This window comes from Mustela erminea, chromosome 21 (assembly GCF_009829155.1).
Source record: "Mustela erminea isolate mMusErm1 chromosome 21, mMusErm1.Pri, whole genome shotgun sequence".
In the NCBI taxonomy this organism is placed as follows: domain Eukaryota; kingdom Metazoa; phylum Chordata; class Mammalia; order Carnivora; family Mustelidae; genus Mustela; species Mustela erminea.
This window is the reverse complement of record NC_045634.1, coordinates 1,804,162-1,821,912: the sequence shown is the minus strand read 5'-3', so window position 1 is coordinate 1,821,912 and position 17,751 is coordinate 1,804,162. Positions and strand designations below refer to the sequence as shown.

Sequence of the window (17,751 nt, the reverse complement as noted above, 5' to 3'; positions counted from 1 at the left end):
GCCGAGCAGGGAGCCTGATGTGGGGCTCGATCCCAGGACCCTGAGATCACGACCTGAGCGAAAGGCAGATGCCCAACAAACTGAACCACCCAGGCACTCCAGGTAGTTCTGTTTTTTTAACTTTTTGAGGAACCTCCCTACTGTTTTCTGCAGTGGCTGCACCAGTTTTCTTTTTTCCTTTTTTTCTTTTTTTAATTTAAAGTCCGGGTTCGTTTACATTTTGAAAATATTCTGGCTGCAGGGGTAAAATGAGTTAGAAGATGCCATAAATGATAAGGAATGATCAAGTGGAAAGAAATTTGTAGTAAAGCAGAAAGGAAATTATGATACTTTGGATTAGAAGGTAGTGAAGGAGGTGGAGACAAATGGATAGACCCAAAATAATAGAGAAAACAAATGTTGATGAATGATAACGGTGTGTGAGTAAAAGGAAGGTATCAAAATTGACTTTAAATTTCTAACTTTAGCAGATACACAGAAAGGGGGACAAACCACTGATAGGGGAATGCTGAAAAGGAATCTCCTGTGGAGGAGTACTGGATATATCATGGGTTTAGTTTGGGGGACGTTGAATTTGAGTGGTATTGAGACATCAAGAGAAAATGCCAAGTTAGCATTAGATCATGTGGGTCTAAAGTGCAGAAGAGAAATCCAGATTCAATTTGGGTATCTTAATTGAAGGCATTAGTGTGGATTAAGTCACTTAGGGAATAGTATAGCATAAGAGGAAATACATGTAGCCTGAGCTTTGAAGAACTTTGACAATTAATTCTGGTTAGAACCTCAAACAACAGAGATACCAGAGAAGTATGAGGAAAGCCAAAAGAATGTGGGGGCTAAGCAGAGAGTTTCATTGGAAATTGCAGATCTTTTCATTTTGTCTGAGCCGAGAAGTGAAAAACTGTATCTTTCTGTGGTTTTAGTAGAAATTTTATCAAATATGAATGGGCCTAAGTATGTTTCTTGTTAGTATAAGATTTTCTTTCTTCAGCTTTTTAGTCATTTCCCATCCATCTTCCCATCCAAAATGTTATTGCTATTGTCGTCTTTCTCTCTTTTTGTCCATGTAGGTTCATGCCACCGCACTTATTTTTTAATTAATACGACTTTGTGGATTTTTTTTTTTTAGAACAGTTTTAGCTTCACAGCGAAATTGTGATGGCAAGGAGTTGGATTATGGGATGACGAAGTTCTGGGGGTGGATGATAGTGATTGATGGTTGCACAGTGGTGTGAGTGCGCTTAATGCCACTGAACCGCACACTTAAGTTTAAATGACATTTTATGCTGTGTATATTTTACTACTTGAAAAAAATGTTTTTAAAAATTGAATGTAAACTATGGCAAATTTTCACACACTCTGCACCACTGCACAGTGCCTTCCCCCACTATCAACATATACACCAGAGAGGTATATTTGTTGTAATTGATGAACCTACACCAAAACATCATTACCTAAAGTCCCTGATTTACATTAAAGTTCACTCTGTGTTTTACATTCTCTGTATGGATTTGACAAATACGTAATATGTATCTACCATTGTAGTATCACACAGAGTAGTTTCACTGCCCTAAAAATCCCCTTGGATCTAGTCAACCTTCCCTCCACCCCAGACCTCCAGCAACCCCTGATCTTTTTATTGCCTCCATAGTTTGCCTTTCCCAGAATGTCATATAACAGAAATCATACCCATATGTAGTCTTCTCAGATTGGCTTCTTTCACTTCTTTCACTATTGCATTTAAAATTTCTCCATGTTGGGACGCCTGGGTGGCTCACTTGGTTGGACGACTGCCTTCGCCTCAGGTCATGATCCTGGATTCCAGGGATCGAGTCCCGCATCAGGCTCCCAGCTCCACGGGGAGTCTGCTTCTCTCTCAGACCTTCTCCTTGCTCATGTTCTCTCTCACTGTCTCTCTCTCTCTCTCAAATAAATGAATAAAATCTTTAAAAAAAAAAAAAAAAGATTTCTCCATGTAGCTTGATAGTTCATTTCTTTTTAGTGCTCCCTCTATAGTAAATTGTACATTTTTTAAGTATAGGATTTGATAAAAATTTTTACCTATCTAGATACCTGTGGAACTATCACTATAGGCAAGATAACGAACATATCAACACTTCAAGAAGTGTTTCAGTCCATGGGGCGCCTGGGTGGCTCAGTGGGTTAAAGCCTCTGCCTTTGGCTCAGGTCATGATCCCGGGATTCTGGGATCGAGCCCCACATCGGGTTCTCTGCTCCGCAGGCAGGGAGCCTGCTTCCCTTCCTCTCTCTTTGCCTGCCTCTCTGCCTACTTGTGATCTCTGTCTGTCAAATAAATAAATAAAATCTTTGGGAAAAAAAAAAAAGAAGTCGGGACGCCTGGGTGACTCAGTTGGTAAGCAGCTGCCTTCCGCTCAGGTCATGATCCCAGCGTTCTGGGATCGAGTCCCACATCGGACTCCTTGCCCGGCAGGGAGCCTGCTTCTCCCTCTGCCTCTGCCTGCCATTCTGTCTGCCTGTGCTCGCTCGCTCTCCCTCTCTCTCTCTGACTCTTTAAAAAAAAAGAAAAAAAGAAAAAAGAAGAATTGTTTCAGTCCTTCCTTTGTGCCACCCTTTCTTATGCCCACGCAACCACTATAGATCAATTTGCACTCTCTAGAAATTTATGTAAATGGACTCACACAATACATTTTCTTACTTGAGGGAGAAGGTATGGCTTCTTTCATGCAACATAACTATCTTGAAATTCATGTTCTTTCCTGTCATAGTTCATACATACTCTATGGATATACTGTGATCTAGTTATGTATTTATTCATCTGCGGATGGACATCTGGGTTATTTTAGTTTGGGACTATTACATATAAAGCCGTCTCTGAACAGTAGCATACAGATTGGTTGTATGGATGTATCCTTTCATTTCCTTCTAATAAAATCCTACCCAGAAGTGGAATGGTTAGACCATATGGTCAGGTGTGTGTTTAATATTTAGGAGACTGCCAGAGTGTTTCCAAAGTGGATGTGCTGTTGTTGCTTCCACAAGCACTGTGTGAACGTTCTTATTTCACCAGTATCACCATCACTTGCTAAGGTCAGTGGTGGTGGGGTTTTGGGTGTACTGTTTATTAAAAAGATTCCTTTTCCATCTTTTCAGAACTTTTGATTATGTTGATTTGCGTGACCAGACACCAACCATAAATGATTAGATTCTTGTTTAATTTTTACTATAGATCAGTCACTGAAAACATTAAGATGTACTCTCTCCTTTTACATCTGTACATTAATAGATACAAAATGAAAACCTTTTTTTTTTTTCTTTGAGTCTTGAGAGAACGGTTTTTTTTTTTTTTTTTTTTTAAGATTTTACTCATTTATTTGACAGAGCGTACAGAGCAGATAGGAGAGAAGGAGAAGCATCCCCTCCACGCCGCAGCAGAGAGCCTGATGTGGGGCTCAATCCCAGAACTCTGGGATCATTATCTGAGCTACCCAGGAGCCCCAGGAACCCCAGTGACTGTTAAATGAACTTTCTATTTTCAACTTTTTGGTTTGAAGAAAATTAATATTGGTTAAAAAAAAATGACAAGCAGAATCCACTTTAGAGAGCACGGGATGTTTTATATGAGATAACAAGAATTTGAATTGGTTGTTTATGCTCTTAAGCCTGTGATTCTTGGTTAACCTGCAGTACTTGTGCCAAAGAACAGTCAGCACTTTGCCTGATCCAACTTCGGCTCTGAAAGAAATCTGCTTCTCCCCGACACTACTTCTGCAGGCTTTTCAAGTGATAGCTATATTTTTCTCCCACAGTCAGCAAGTACCACTTAGCCCAGAGGTGGTACTCCTTGTTGCTGCTTTCACACCATTCTTCATCTTCCTAAATCTCTAGCTTTGAATCCTATGACATTATCCACTACCCTTCATTGTTGTTGTCATTGCTTGTCGTTTCGCAACAGTATTGGATCCTGGCACACTGTCGGCTCTCTCCAGTACTGCACTTATCTACATTCTTGGTGATTTGGGTGTATACCCAGATGATCCTTCATGTCCTTGGCTACCACTTTCTTGAATGCCTCTCCATTTACCTTGTCTTCGGTAGATTTCAGGCACGCCTTCCCATGATTACTGTATAATTACTGATAATGTGTAATCCCCCGTGATCTCAGTTTTCTCATTACCACTGTCTGATTATTGTTCCCTATCTTTCCATCTCCCTTTCTCTGTATCAAGTCTCCAGTAATTCTTTAATTCTCTTATGTCAGTGGGATTTTAACACTGTCCACCTTCACTGTTCTTTCCTTCCTCTTATTTAGCTGAAACTTTATAGTCAATCATAATTACTTTCCTGCATACACTTTTAGCTCCCCTGCCCCTCTCATATTGTATTTGTTCCACAAAACCACAACTCTGGTTAAATCTAATGCCCTGCCAGTTCTGCTTCTTACCTATGCAGCTGAACACAGCTGGGGAAAAAATGCAAACATACTGATGAATTTCATTTTAAATTTCTCACCACAAAACTGCAAGTGTTACCTTATGGAATCCCACAGTCATACTGTGTTTCCCTAGTGTTTTCATTCGCCCCCTCTTCCAGACAACTATCTTATATTTTCTTTCTTCAAACCTCCAGTGTCACCTTTCCTGTCTCTTTTATCTGATCACCTTACAAGGTAGATGCATCCTACTTCTAAGGAAGTTAAAACAAATGAAACAATTTCCATAGAATTCCATGACTACATGTACCCCTCTGCCAGCATTATTTTGACTTTGCCTTGCTACCTGTTATGATTACTTGAAGGAGCTCTATGGGGAGACCCATAGAGCTATAGGGTTGGTGGGGAAGGTTTTTATCTTAAAGTCAGTACTTACACTTTGTATATTACATCCCATTGCCTATTACCTACAAGATTGTCACTTTACCAATTTGGTTCTCTTTCCTATATCATCACTTTTCCCTTCTCTGCTGGATCATATCTACTAGCATGCAAACGGTTACTTCTTTCATCTTTAAAAATACTTATGATCTCAAGGTGCTGGTGTGGCTTAGTTGGTTAAGTGTCTGCCTTAGCTCAGGTCATGATCCCAGGTTCCTAGAATCAAGTCCTGCATCTGGCTTCTGTGTGGCAGAGAGCCTGCTGTTCCCCCTGCCTGTACTTGTGTGAATTCTATCTTTCTGACAAGTAAATAAAAAAATAAAAGTAAAAATACTTCTGATCTCACTTCTGTCAATTTCTCCTCCCCTTTGTAACAAAAACTTCTTTAGAAGAATAGTCTGTATCCCGCTGTTTCAGATTCCTAGCTTCCTGCTCTTTTAAATCCACTTTTCACTCGGGGACTTTTTCCCCCACCATTTTATTAAAACTGCACTTGTTAGGACCACCAATTATCTACACAGTGCTGATTCTTTTTTTTTTTTTTTTTTTTTTTTTTAAGATTTTATTTATTAATTTGACAGAGGTCACAAGTAGGCAGAGAGGCAGGCAGAGAGAGAGAGAGGAGGAAGCAGGCTCCCTGCTGAGCAGAGAGCCTGGTGCGGGGCTTGATCCCAGGACCCTGAGACCATGACCCAAGACGAAGGCAGAGGCCTTAACCCACTGAGCCACGGAGGTGCCCCCACAGTGCTGATTCTAATGACTGATTCTCAGCCCTTATCAGGACCTAGCAGCAGCATTCAAAGGATTTTACCTCCTTGTAACACTTAAAAATTTGGTTACCAGGATACTGTTAACCTCGGGGTTTTTCTCCTGTCTCACCTGATGATCTGTATTTTTTTTTTTTTTTTTTGCTCATTTTTTTTCTCTTCTGTCCTACTTCTTTTTTTTTTTTTTTTTTAAGATTTTTATTTATTTATTTGACAGACAGATCACAAGTAGGCAGAGAGGCAGGCAGAGAGAGAGAGGAGGAAGCAGGCTCCCCGCTGAGCAGAGAGCCGGATGCGGGGCTCGATCCCAGGACCCTGGGGTCATGACCTGAGCCAAAGGCAGAGGCTTTAACCCACTGAGCCACCGAGGTGCCCCTCTTCTGTCCTACTTCTTAATGCTGGAGTGCTTAAGGACTTGTTCCTCTACTCTTTTCTGTTTGCGTTCACTTACTTGATGACTTCATCTGGTCTAATGGATTTAAACAGCATCCATATCCTGGTGACTCTAAAGTTTATATCTCCAGCATGAATCTTTGCTTTGACCTCCACACTTAAACTCATTATCTATTCAGTGTTTCCATTTGAGTCTCAAAGACCTCTCAGAATCTGTCGTACCTAAAACTAAACTTCCTATCTTCTACCTAAAACTCAGTTGGTCAGAAATCTTCTCATTTCCGTTGTTGGCATTTCCTTCCAGTTGATCAAACCATAAAACCTTCCTTTCTTTCCCCATCCCACAACGAATCTGCCAGGAAATCTTGATAACTATACTTTGAAAATATACCTATGAAGTATATTTAAATCTGGCTTTAGCTCTGATTTCCAGTTTACAGAAGAGCACAGAGGCTAGCAGAACAATTTACACTAAATAATGTAGAAACAATCAGGCAAATCCGGAAAGTGAGCTATTTTATAGGGCAGTTGACTTATGGTCTCCTCAATAAGTCAGTGCCATGAGAAAAAAGAAACGGGGTTGACTGTTTTAAACTAAATTGCCCAAAGAGATAAGAGACAGTAACCAAATGCTTTGCATGGTTCTTCTTGGAAATCCTATCATATGCAACAACACGGATGAATATGGAAGACATTTATACCTAGTGAAATAAGCCAATCACAGCAGGACAAATAGTGCATGACTCCACTTATATGGAAGTATCTAAAATAATCAAATGCATGGAAACAGGGATTAGAGTGATGGTTGCCAGGAGTTAGCAGCTGGGGCAAATTACGACGAGTTGTGGTTCAGTAAGTTTGAAAGTTTCACTTATACAAGATGAGTAAGTCTAGGGTCCTGCTGTACAACATTGTACAGCAATTACTATAGTTAATAGTATTGTGCACTTAAAATTTTGTTGAGAGGGTAGATCTCATGTTAAGTGTTCTTTCCACAATTTCAAAGACAAATGTGATGCATGATTTTTCTCGAATCCTAGTTGAACAGATCAACTATAGCAGACATTTAGAGGTTAATGTAGGAAATTTGAAAATAAGTTAACTATTACATGGTATTTGGGGAGTATTTGTATATTAGGTGTAAATCAGAACTATAAGAAGGTGCCTCATTAGAGATGTACAATGGAGTTTTTAGGAGTAAAATCTCAAAAAAAATCAAATAATATGGAGCAAGTATGGCAGAATGTTAAATTTCTGTGACTGTCATATGGTGGTTTCCTCTAACGTTTTCCCTCTCTGTATTTGGAAAAGATTTTTTATGAAGATTTATTTATTTGAGGGGCATCTGGGTGGCTCAGTTGTTAAGTATCTGCCTTTGGCACAGGTCATGATCCATCCCAGTGTCCTGGGATTGAGCTCACATTGGGGTGCCTGCTTCTCCCTCTCCCACTTCCCCTACTTGTGTTCTCTCTCTGGCTGTGTCTCTTTTTGTCAAATAAATAAATAAGATCTTTTTAAAAATATATTTACTTAAGAGTTAGAACAATGCACTAGCAGAGGGGGAGGCAGAAGGATGTAGACAGAATCCTCAAGCTGACTCCGTACTGAGCGCAGAGCCCAACATGGGGCTTGATTCCAGGACTCTGAAATCATGACATGAGCTGAAACCAAGAGTTGGATGCGTAACCAACTGAGCCACCCAAGCACCACTAGAAAAGTTTTATAATAAGAATTGTTACTTTTCCTGCTACAACATTGGGCACCATCATCTCTTGACTTTATCATATTAATAATTTCCTGATGAGGGTGTTTCTGTACTTACCTGCCCACAGTCTAATGTGAACCCAGCAGCCAGAGTAATTTTTCAGTAAGTCAGATTTTCTGCTTAGCACTCTACATTGGTAACCCATTTCACTCAGGGTGAAAACCAAAGTACTCACAGTAGTATGTCCTAAGTGATCTGGACTACTTGTTATCTTTCTGGTATCCATTTGTTGAATGAATGAATATGAACTTATTTTGAATGAATGAATATGGACTTATTTTGACTTTGAAATTAAAAGAAAGCAGCTTTTATTATCTTTTATCTTTTGTCTCCAAGAATAGTTCACCACCACTCTCTCATTTTCCATCAGTGATTTCCCCAATACCAGCTGGATCTCCTACAGTTCAATTCTGACGCTAACTTCTGAGTTAGTGCAAACTCCACAAGTTAAGGCCTCAGTCCCACAAAACTGCCCCAACTTCAGAAGCCAGGTGCATGTGCAGTCCTTTGCACAACCACACTTCTTCCTGGCCAACTACAATTCAGAAGTTCTGTGAACTCCCCTCCACTCCCCACCCTTTCTGTAATTCTCAAGAATGACCCAAAACTCAGGAAAGCTTTATACTTACAATTATAGTTTTATTATGAAGAATATAACTAGGGCGCCTGGGTGGCTCAGTGGGTTAAAGCCACTGCCTTTGGCTCAGGTCATGATCCCAGGGTCTTGGGATCGAGCCCCACATCGGGTTCTCTGCTCAGAGGGGAGCCTGCTTCCTCCTGTCTTTTTGCCTGCCTCCCTGCCTACTTGTGATCTCTATCAAATAAACAAATAAAATCTTTTTAAAAAATATATAACTGGGGCGCCTGGGTGGCTCAGTGGGTTAAGCCGCTGCCTTCGGCTCAGGTCATGATCTCAGGGTCCTGGGATCGAGTCCCGCATCGGGCTCTCTGCTCGGCAGGGAGCCTGCTTCCCTCTCTCTCTCTCTACTTGTGATTTCTCTCTGTCAAATAAACAAATAAAATCTTTTTAAAAAATATATAACTGAAGAATAGTCCGATGAAAGAGATGCATAGTACAAGGTATGGGGCTGCGGGCACCGGAGAGCTCACAGTTTCCATGCTCTCTCTAGGCATGCTACCCTCCCAGCACATCAATGTGTTCACCAACTTAGAAACTCCCTGAACCATGTTGTTTGGGATTTTTATTTGGGGTTTCATTCTATAGTTATGATTGAAATTATGAACTCAACCACCAGCCCCTTTCTGGAGGTCAAAGTAGGGCTGAAAGTCCCAGTCCTCTAATCGTATGGTTTGTTCCTTTGGAACCAGCCGCCCGTCCTGAGGCTGTCTAGATCCATCCATGATGAATCACCTCATTAGCATAAACTCAGTTATGGTCAGAAAGCACTCATTATAGATTACAGAGGACACTTCTGTCACTTGGGAAATTCTAAGGGTTTTAGGAGCTCAGTGCAGGAACCATGGACAAAGACCAAATACGTTTTTTATTATACCACAACCACATATTGATTTAAAGACTAAGAGCAAAAGTAGTAAATTACGCCTCTAAGAGCCATTAGGTTAGCTTTCAGAGTTTAAGAAGCGGGGGGGTGGGAATAGATGAGACCAACAGAGAGAGAATGAAGGTCAAGCTGGGGACACTGGTGGAAAGCCTCTTAAATGAATACTTTTCTTTTTTTAGTACCCCAAGTTGCTGGGTCTTGGCTTAAAGCCTATCCCTTATGTGCCTTTATTGCTTAATTTGACATAGTAGGAGCTAAGCATAATTTGCTATATTTTTGTTCTCATTATAGATCTGAAAGTTATAGCTAACCCTTGAATATGCATTTAATGGCAAGGAACCAAAATGATTGTTTTGGATAATTAAAAGATAATTAGAAAACAGGCTTAAGAATCAACATATCTAAAAAGTACTAAGGTTTGCTAATAAAAATGGCCATATTAAGAGATGGAATCAAAATTTAGTGTTGGTTTTGAACCCATCTTAATTTGGCTGAGTTCAATAAGAGTATTATAGTGCTTAAATAATTTTAGCAGTGCAAATGCAATTTAATATGTTTATTTTTGTAAAGGCAATTAAGTGCAGGCAGATAATATATTTCTGGAATTATGTTACAGATTAAAGTTAATGGGCTTTTTTTTTTTTTTTTTTTTAAGTTTAAACTAGGACCAGTTCATAAGTTATAGTGAAATAGATGTCTTACTGGAAAAAATCTAAGAAAATGGCTTTGTATGTTTCATGGGTTCTTTTGTTTGTTTTCCTTAGCAAGAGTGAGGACATAGTAAGAAGCTAAAGATAGCTTCTTGAACTCATGAAGAACACTCCAGTAAGATTATCAGTTGTTATTTACATGTCTGTGTTATTAAGATTTTGGAGAAAAATGCCTTTATGTTGTTTGGTCATAGCCTGAGAACATTGATTAGGGGGTACTTAGAAAACATTGCTGAAATTGTAAACTCCTTACAGAAACAGTTATGGCTAGATGCGTACATAATTGAATCAAAGTTTATTACTAGGAAAAGTCGCACTGGATGTAAGAAGATTGTAAGACTACTGTTCTTGCTGTGTTCCGCCCAAGTATTTGACTGGAAGTTTATGGATAAAAAGTACTTTCACTTTCCAAATGTATTTCAGTCTGCAGTTACTGAGAACCTGCTATGTGTCAGACATGAGGTATTAGGAATGAGTGAATGAGAACAGATACCTGCCCTGAACCATGTTAGTCCCTCTCTCCTTGTGACACAGTTTATTCAGCGTGAAGGACATAATGAGCCACAGAACCTTAGTGTTGTTTGCTCGAATCAGTTTTGTGTTGAACTTTACTGATCTGTTTTTAACAAAAATGCTTCAGCTGCCAACTCTGCTACTTAATTATGTGATCGAACTTGGGAAAATTACTTGATTTCTGAGTCTGATACTCCTTAAATGGTAACAGGGATAGTAATTTCTCCCTTGCAATGTCATTGTGAATGTAAGTGCCTGATCAGTGCCTAGTATATTATTGGTGCTTAGCAGCGGTTTTTGTTGTCTTCCCCTCCTGGCTCAGACATGATTCTGAGATTTTGATTTGGTGATCTTTTAAGGAATAAGCAAGCTGTATCATAGTTTTGATTTGCAGTATTTTATTCAGTATTTCTGAGTTCTTTTACTTACAACTATTGCTCTAAGTTGCAAATTAAGTATCCTAGGAGTTCTTGCAGTATGTCATTTCTTAGACACCTTTTAAATTAATTTGAAAGTAAACTCTGCCCCCAACATGAGGCTTGAACTCATGACCCCAAGATCAGGAGTTACATGCCCTACTGACTGAATGAACCAGGTGCACCTTCTTAAGACATTTTAAAGCACTCTTTTTTTATAAGTTTATGTGCTTGCTGGTGAAGTTTAAGTATCTTAGTTGTGTGACCCTGAATTGCCACTGAGCTAGTAAGTTCGTTCCCTTCGGCTTTGAGTAATAATCATGAGCCACAGAGCAACAAACTCAGATTGCCGGCCGCATGTGTCTTTTTTGGTTGGAAACACTGACACTTAGTTGGCAATGACTATGTTTTTTAGATTTTTCAAGTATCAAACAATATTGATTATTTTCTAATTTCTGAATTATTTTTATAATGATTCTACAGTGTTTTAGTAGAATTCACTCAGTTGCTTTTCTTTGCAATATCTATTTTTATAAGAGGTTTTAAGGAAAAAGGACACTTTCTGGGGTGGTCTGCCCATTTTGTAACAGTCAATTCTCTGAAAATTCACCCTTATCCTGCCAGGTGTGGGCATTCTTCCTCCTAAAATTGTGTGTGACCTACTTGCAAGCCTTTTATCCTTTTGGTCACATATAAATTGGATTAGGGATTAAAAAGAGACTCTAGCTGGATTATTTGGAATGATCTGGGTATTTAGAAGTGGGACCAAATGAAGACTGGTCTTTAAACTACTTGTGTGAACTAAAGTTTTGAAGACTGGGAACGTGTTTGCAGCTATCTTCAGCACTGGACACGGAGAAAAAGAAAACGTCAGTCTGCAGAGAGAATGGTATAGATGAGCAGAAACAAAGACTCAAGTCAGAAGGAGAGTACTATCTGGGTTCCTAACAGCTTCCTGGGTCTTTATTCTAGTGCTTTGTGAGTCCTAGTTATCCTTCAATATCGTAACATACCTCAGTGATCTTCCAATAAGTTTCCCTTTCTTGTACAAGGCTGCTCAAAATTCTGTTACTTAATTTTTATTATTCCTTTTTTTTTTTTTAAGATTTATTTATTTATTTGACAGACAGAGATCACAAGTAGGCAGAGAGGCAGGCAGAGAGAGAGAGGAGGAAGGAGGCTCCCTGTTAAGCAGAGAGCCCGATGCAGGGCTCGATGCGGGGCTCGATCCCAGGACACTGGGATGACCAGAGCCGAAGGCAGAGGCTTTAACCCACTGAGCCACCCAGGCGCCCCAATTTTTATTATTCTTTTGTTGAACTTCTAAAGCTAGATTAAGCTTAAAAATAAAATGGGTATGAATATCCACATGCAGAAGAAAGAATTTAGACCCCTCCCTTAAACCATACACAAATGGATCCAGACCTAATTACAAGAACTAAAACTATAGAACTCTTAGAAAAATGAAAGGACGGCTCACAGAATGTGAGAAATTATTTACGTGTTTCATGACTGAGAAGGCGCTTTTTTCTTGAATACTAAGGTGGGGGGGGGACCCAAAATTCAAAGCAACTCTTAGAACTCAGTGATAGGGGCACCTGGGTGGCTCCGTGGTTTAGCCTCTGCCTTTGGCTCAGGTCGTGATCCCAGCATCCTGGGATCAAGCCACCACATCGGGCTCTCTGCTCAGCAGGGAACCTTCTTCCTCCTCTCTCTGCCTGCCTCTCTGCCTACTTGTGATCTCTGTCAAATAAATAAATAAAATCTTTTTAAAAAAAAAAAAAACCTCAGTGATAAAAAGGACAACCCAATTTTTAAGTAGGCAGAGACTGAATAGACTTTTCTCCAAAGAGAATATGCAAATGGCTAATGCTTAACATGATTTGTCATCAAAAATATAAATCAAGACCACGGTGACATCCCACTTCACATCCACTGGGATGGCTATAATTAAAAGGATAGAAAATAACAAGTGTTGGCATGGCTGTGGAGAAATTGGAATCAACATAACATTGCTGGTGGGAATGTAAAGTGGTGTAAATACTTTGGAAAACAGTTTGGCCTTGTTTCAAACACAGTTACCGTGGGACCAGCAGTTCCACTCCTGGGCATATGCCCACAAGAAACATGTTCACACAGAACTGGTGAACGAATGTTTAAAGCATCATTATTCGTAATAGCTAAAGAGTAGAAACAACCCAAATGCACATCAGCTGATGCACGGATAACCAAAATGTATTATATCCATAAATGGAGTATGGTTGAGTCATAAAAAGAAATGAAGTATTAATATAAACTGCAATATGAATGAATCCTAAAACCATCCTAAATGAAAGAAGCCAGACACAAAAGACCGCAAAAGTGTATGATTTCATTTATATGAAATGTCCAGAATAGGCAAACCCATGGAGACAGAAAGGCAATGAGTAATTTCCAGGGACTGGAGAAAGGGTAATAGGCAGTGATGGGTAATAGATAAAGGATTTTGGGGGAAGATGGAGATGGCCTAACATTAGATTTAGATCATGGTTATGGTCCTACAACTCTGTGAATATACTAAAATTCATTCCACTGTATACTTTAAATAGATGAGTTGTATGGTATATGAATTATATCTCGACAAAGCTATTGTTAAAAGCCATATGAAACAGGCTCCAAAAATAATTATGAAATAATAATAAAAATAAAATTTTTAGAAATAAAAAAATAATAGATTTCTAGAGGTGACTTTAGTTGTAACCATTTTTTTCCATAAATTTCATTCCTAAATACATTTTAATGACATAGAAAATTGTGAGTCGCATGGTACTTCATTTAAAAATATGAACACAATTTAGTGCTGATTGTATCAGTTTGAGTGACAGTTAAAATGAAATGTAGATTTTTTTTTTCCCCCTAACATTTCTCTCATTGCCATTATATTTTGGGGGTGAACGGAGACAGTTGTGGCATTCTGAAAAAATCTCTGAGCTTAGCACTTGCTAAAGTAGGACAAACATTAAGTGTTCAATCTGTGGTCTTGAATAAACAACTTAAGGTCTTAGAGCATTGGTTTCAAAATTTTAAAGTGAGGATCATGCTGGGCTAAAAATTTTTTTTTCTTTCTATAGTAGTTTGGGGAGATTTTCCTAAGAAAAATAAGTATAGGTACATTCATAAGTGCTTTAATTTGACCACACCAGTATTATTTAGATTTTAAGCATTTTGCAGAAAGTGTCCAACTTGTCTAATGCTTAGTATTGCATGTGAGAAAATGGGTTTTCAGTCTATACTATTTATTTACTTATTTATTTTCATTCTATATTATTTAGAAATTGAAATGTTGAATCACTTGAGTGGAGAAGTCAGTTAAGCATCTGATGTGTCATCAGTTTTGACTGGTTTTAGATATTATTGTATCTAAAAATTATGTTAATTTTAGTATAGCTGATTAATCTATAATTAGTTTTTTCTTAATGTATCAACTGTAATCATTTTTCACCTTTTAGTTTTTGATAATACATATATGCTTTATGATGCACAGATAACAGGTCGATTTTAGAGAAGTCTGGTATAATTGTATCCGGTCTCCAGACTGCGTTATTTAGTGACAAATATGTGGTAAATACACTTTTATGTTGCAGTTACGTGAGGTTATGGGATAGGTTTCTGTTTTCTTTTTTTTTTTCTTTAAGCTTGATAGTTGCATGATTAATATGCTGGCTTTTTCTTATTTGCAGAGATCCTTCATATTTTGATGAAAATTGGCTAAACAGAATCAAAACTGAAGTAGGAGATAATTGGAGGCTAAAGGTATTTTCTTTTTATTTTCCCATCTGTTAAATAGTCTTTCAGTTGTTTGTATATAATAACTGTTGAACTTCCATCTGATGTGTTCACTGAACTTCAGAAACCCAGATTGCCTGTAGTAAAATAATCCAGAATTAAGGATTAGAGGTAACTTGAAGTTTCTCACAAAGATACATAGATAGTGTAAGTCAGTGGGACACAGTGACAGTGGGCATGGACTCTATAGCCAAGGTGCCTGTGTTTGTATCACAGCTCTACCATTCAGTGTCTGGGAAAGTCTGATCATTCTGTACCTCAGTTCCCCATTTGTAAAATGAGGATTGTAATAGGATCTATCTCACAGAAATAAATGAGTTAGTATATATAACATATTTGGGATAGTGCATATGTAATGTTAGTTGCTAGAGTTGTTATTAATAATGAGAAAATATTGGTCAATGCTAACTGAGCACAGAACACTAAGAGAATGAAGTATTTTCATTTCTTTTCTAGTAGCCTTAAGTTCTAGTATTTCTCAGGCTTCTTTGAGAAAGTCAAAACCCACAAAAAGAGGGGTGCCTGAGTGTCTCAGTCGTTAAGCATCTTCTTCAGCGCAGGTCATGATCCCAGGGTCTTAGTATTGAGCCCTGCATCTGGCTTCCTGCTTCTCCCTCTCTCACTCCCCCTGCTTGTGCACTCTCTCATTGTGTCTCACTCTGTAAAATAAATGAAATCTTTTAAAAAATGCAAAAAAAAATGAAAAGAAATACAGTTTACATTGTAGCCTCCTGTCCACCTAAACATATGCACAAACATAGTTGAACAAGTTTTTTCCATTATTCTAGGCACTGACATTTTGATTTTTAAAAAATTAGTTGCAGGGGCGCCTGGGTGGCTCAGTGGGTTAAGCCGCTGCCTTCGGCTCAGGTCATGATCCCAGGGTCGAGCCCCGCATCGGGCTCTCTGCTCAACAGGGAGCCTGCTTTCCTCTCTCTCTCTCTGTCTGCCTCTCTGTCTACCTGTGATCTCTGTCTGTCAAATAAACAAATGGAATCTTTGAAAAAAAAAAAATTAGTTGCAACCCACTAAATTAGTTTTATATTTTGATGTAATTCTAGATTCACAGGGGGCTGCCAAAAAATGTAGAGAAGTTCTATGTATCTTTCACCCAGTTCCCTCAGGGTTACATCTTGCATAACTATAATCCAATATCAAAACTAGGAAACTAACATTGGTACAAGTCAGTTCATTCAGGTTTCACCAGTTTTACCTATGCCATTTGGTGTTTGTGTGTACACTTCTGTGTAGCTCTAGCAATAATGTAGTTTCCTGTAATGCCCACTACAGTGAAGACACAGAACTATTACATCTCTGCAAGACTCCACATGCTTCCTTCATGACCACATCCACACCACATACTCCCTACCCTATTACCTAGAAACCATTAATTTGTTCTCCGTCTCTATAATTTTGTTACACTAAATTGATTTTTATGACCCAGTGATGATTATGACTGCCAGTTCAGAAAGTTCTAGAACCATTTCTCTTTGATATAGAAGGTATAGACTCAGAAATGCAAATGAGTGAGCATGTGAGGTCCCTGGACTTGAAATGTTAAGCTTGGTTTGTCTTTATATTTCTTCCATAAAACACATACTTGATAAAAAAATAGTCATTGATTGTTTAAATATTGGGTCTGCCAATATTTTGTTTACTAGGCTAGAGTGAATGAATGGACACTGATTTAAGCCACTATTTTAATTTCTAAATAATCTTTCAAGAATAGACAATTCAATGACATATATATATATATAATATTTTATATATAACATGTTAAAATATTCTACATATATGTATATACATTTTTTTTTATTTATTTTTTTAGACAAGGAGCGAGGGAGGGAGGGACAGAGTGGGAGAGAATCCTAAACAGGCTCCACACCCAGTGCAGAGCCCACTATGGGGCTTGATCTCACAACCCTGAGTTCATGACCTGAGCCAAAATCAAGAGTCATTCACTCAACTAAGCCACACAGCCATGCCTAAATGATTACCTTTTAATATTATAACGTGTAAAGCAGTTCTGGATATTTAAAATAATGCTACTGATCGATTTGTGTTTGCTTGGTGTCTTGACTAAAGAGAGAGTTATATATCCTACCTTCCATGCATGCAGCACACATGTAAAATGCACACTGTCTTCAGTGTCATGAGTGTGGCAGGGACAGTAATATAGAGAAGAGGGGAAAACTTATATTCTTTACATTCAGAACTGGAAAAGTCAGTTCTGATTTGCATTCCTATTCCCTGTATTATATCCTACGTTATATTTCTTCAATTTTAAGGTATCATTGATTATATAGCTCTTTTCAATGGGAAGTAAACTACCATTTTATTATTTTTTTTAAGACTTTTTAAAAAATTTATTTATTTGACAGACAGCGATCACAATCAGGCAGAGAGGCAGGTAGAGAGAGAGGAAGAGGAGGAAGCAGTCTCCCTGCCAAGCAAAGAGCCCGATGCAGGGCTCGATCCCAGGACGCTGGGATCATGACCTGAGCCGAAGGCAGAGGCTTTGACCCACTGAGCCACCCAGGCACCCCTAAACTACCATTCTAAATGAACACATTTCATCAGTGAACATTGATTTTTGAGACATTTTAATTTTAAATGTTAAAATACGAAAAAAATGAACATTGTAGAATAAAGGAAATAAAATGTATTATATATTTTCCGTGTCTCCAATTTTTTCTAGAAGTATAAACATGATAGTTTTCTTTATGAGCTGTTTTTTTAAATAAGTTTTCAGGGCACCTTGGTGGCTCAGTTGGTTGAGCATCCAGCTGTTGGTTTCAGCTCAGGTCATGATCTCAGGGTCATAAGATTGAGCCTCACTTTGGGCTCCGTGCTCAGTAGGGAGTCGCTTTTCTCCTTTTCTCTGCCTCTGCCCCCCCAACCGCAACATTTGTGTTGTTTTTCTCTCTCAAAAAAAAAATGTGTGTGTATGTATAAATCTTTAAAAAAAAAAAAAAAAGGTTTCAGTT

At 38.5% G+C, this 17,751-nt stretch overlaps 1 protein-coding gene across 4 annotated transcripts in view; it reads left to right on the top strand.

The window, feature by feature from the left end:
• HOOK3 (hook microtubule tethering protein 3) overlaps nucleotides 1-17,751 on the top strand; it is a 105,379-nt gene that overhangs the window by 10,692 nt on the left and 76,936 nt on the right. For all 4 annotated transcript variants that reach the window (XM_032329199.1, XM_032329197.1, XM_032329200.1 and 1 more), the window contains exon 3: nucleotides 14,659-14,731. In XM_032329199.1, coding sequence (XP_032185090.1) covers nucleotides 14,659-14,731 — 73 coding nt within the window. The remainder of the gene's footprint in view (nucleotides 1-14,658; nucleotides 14,732-17,751) is intronic.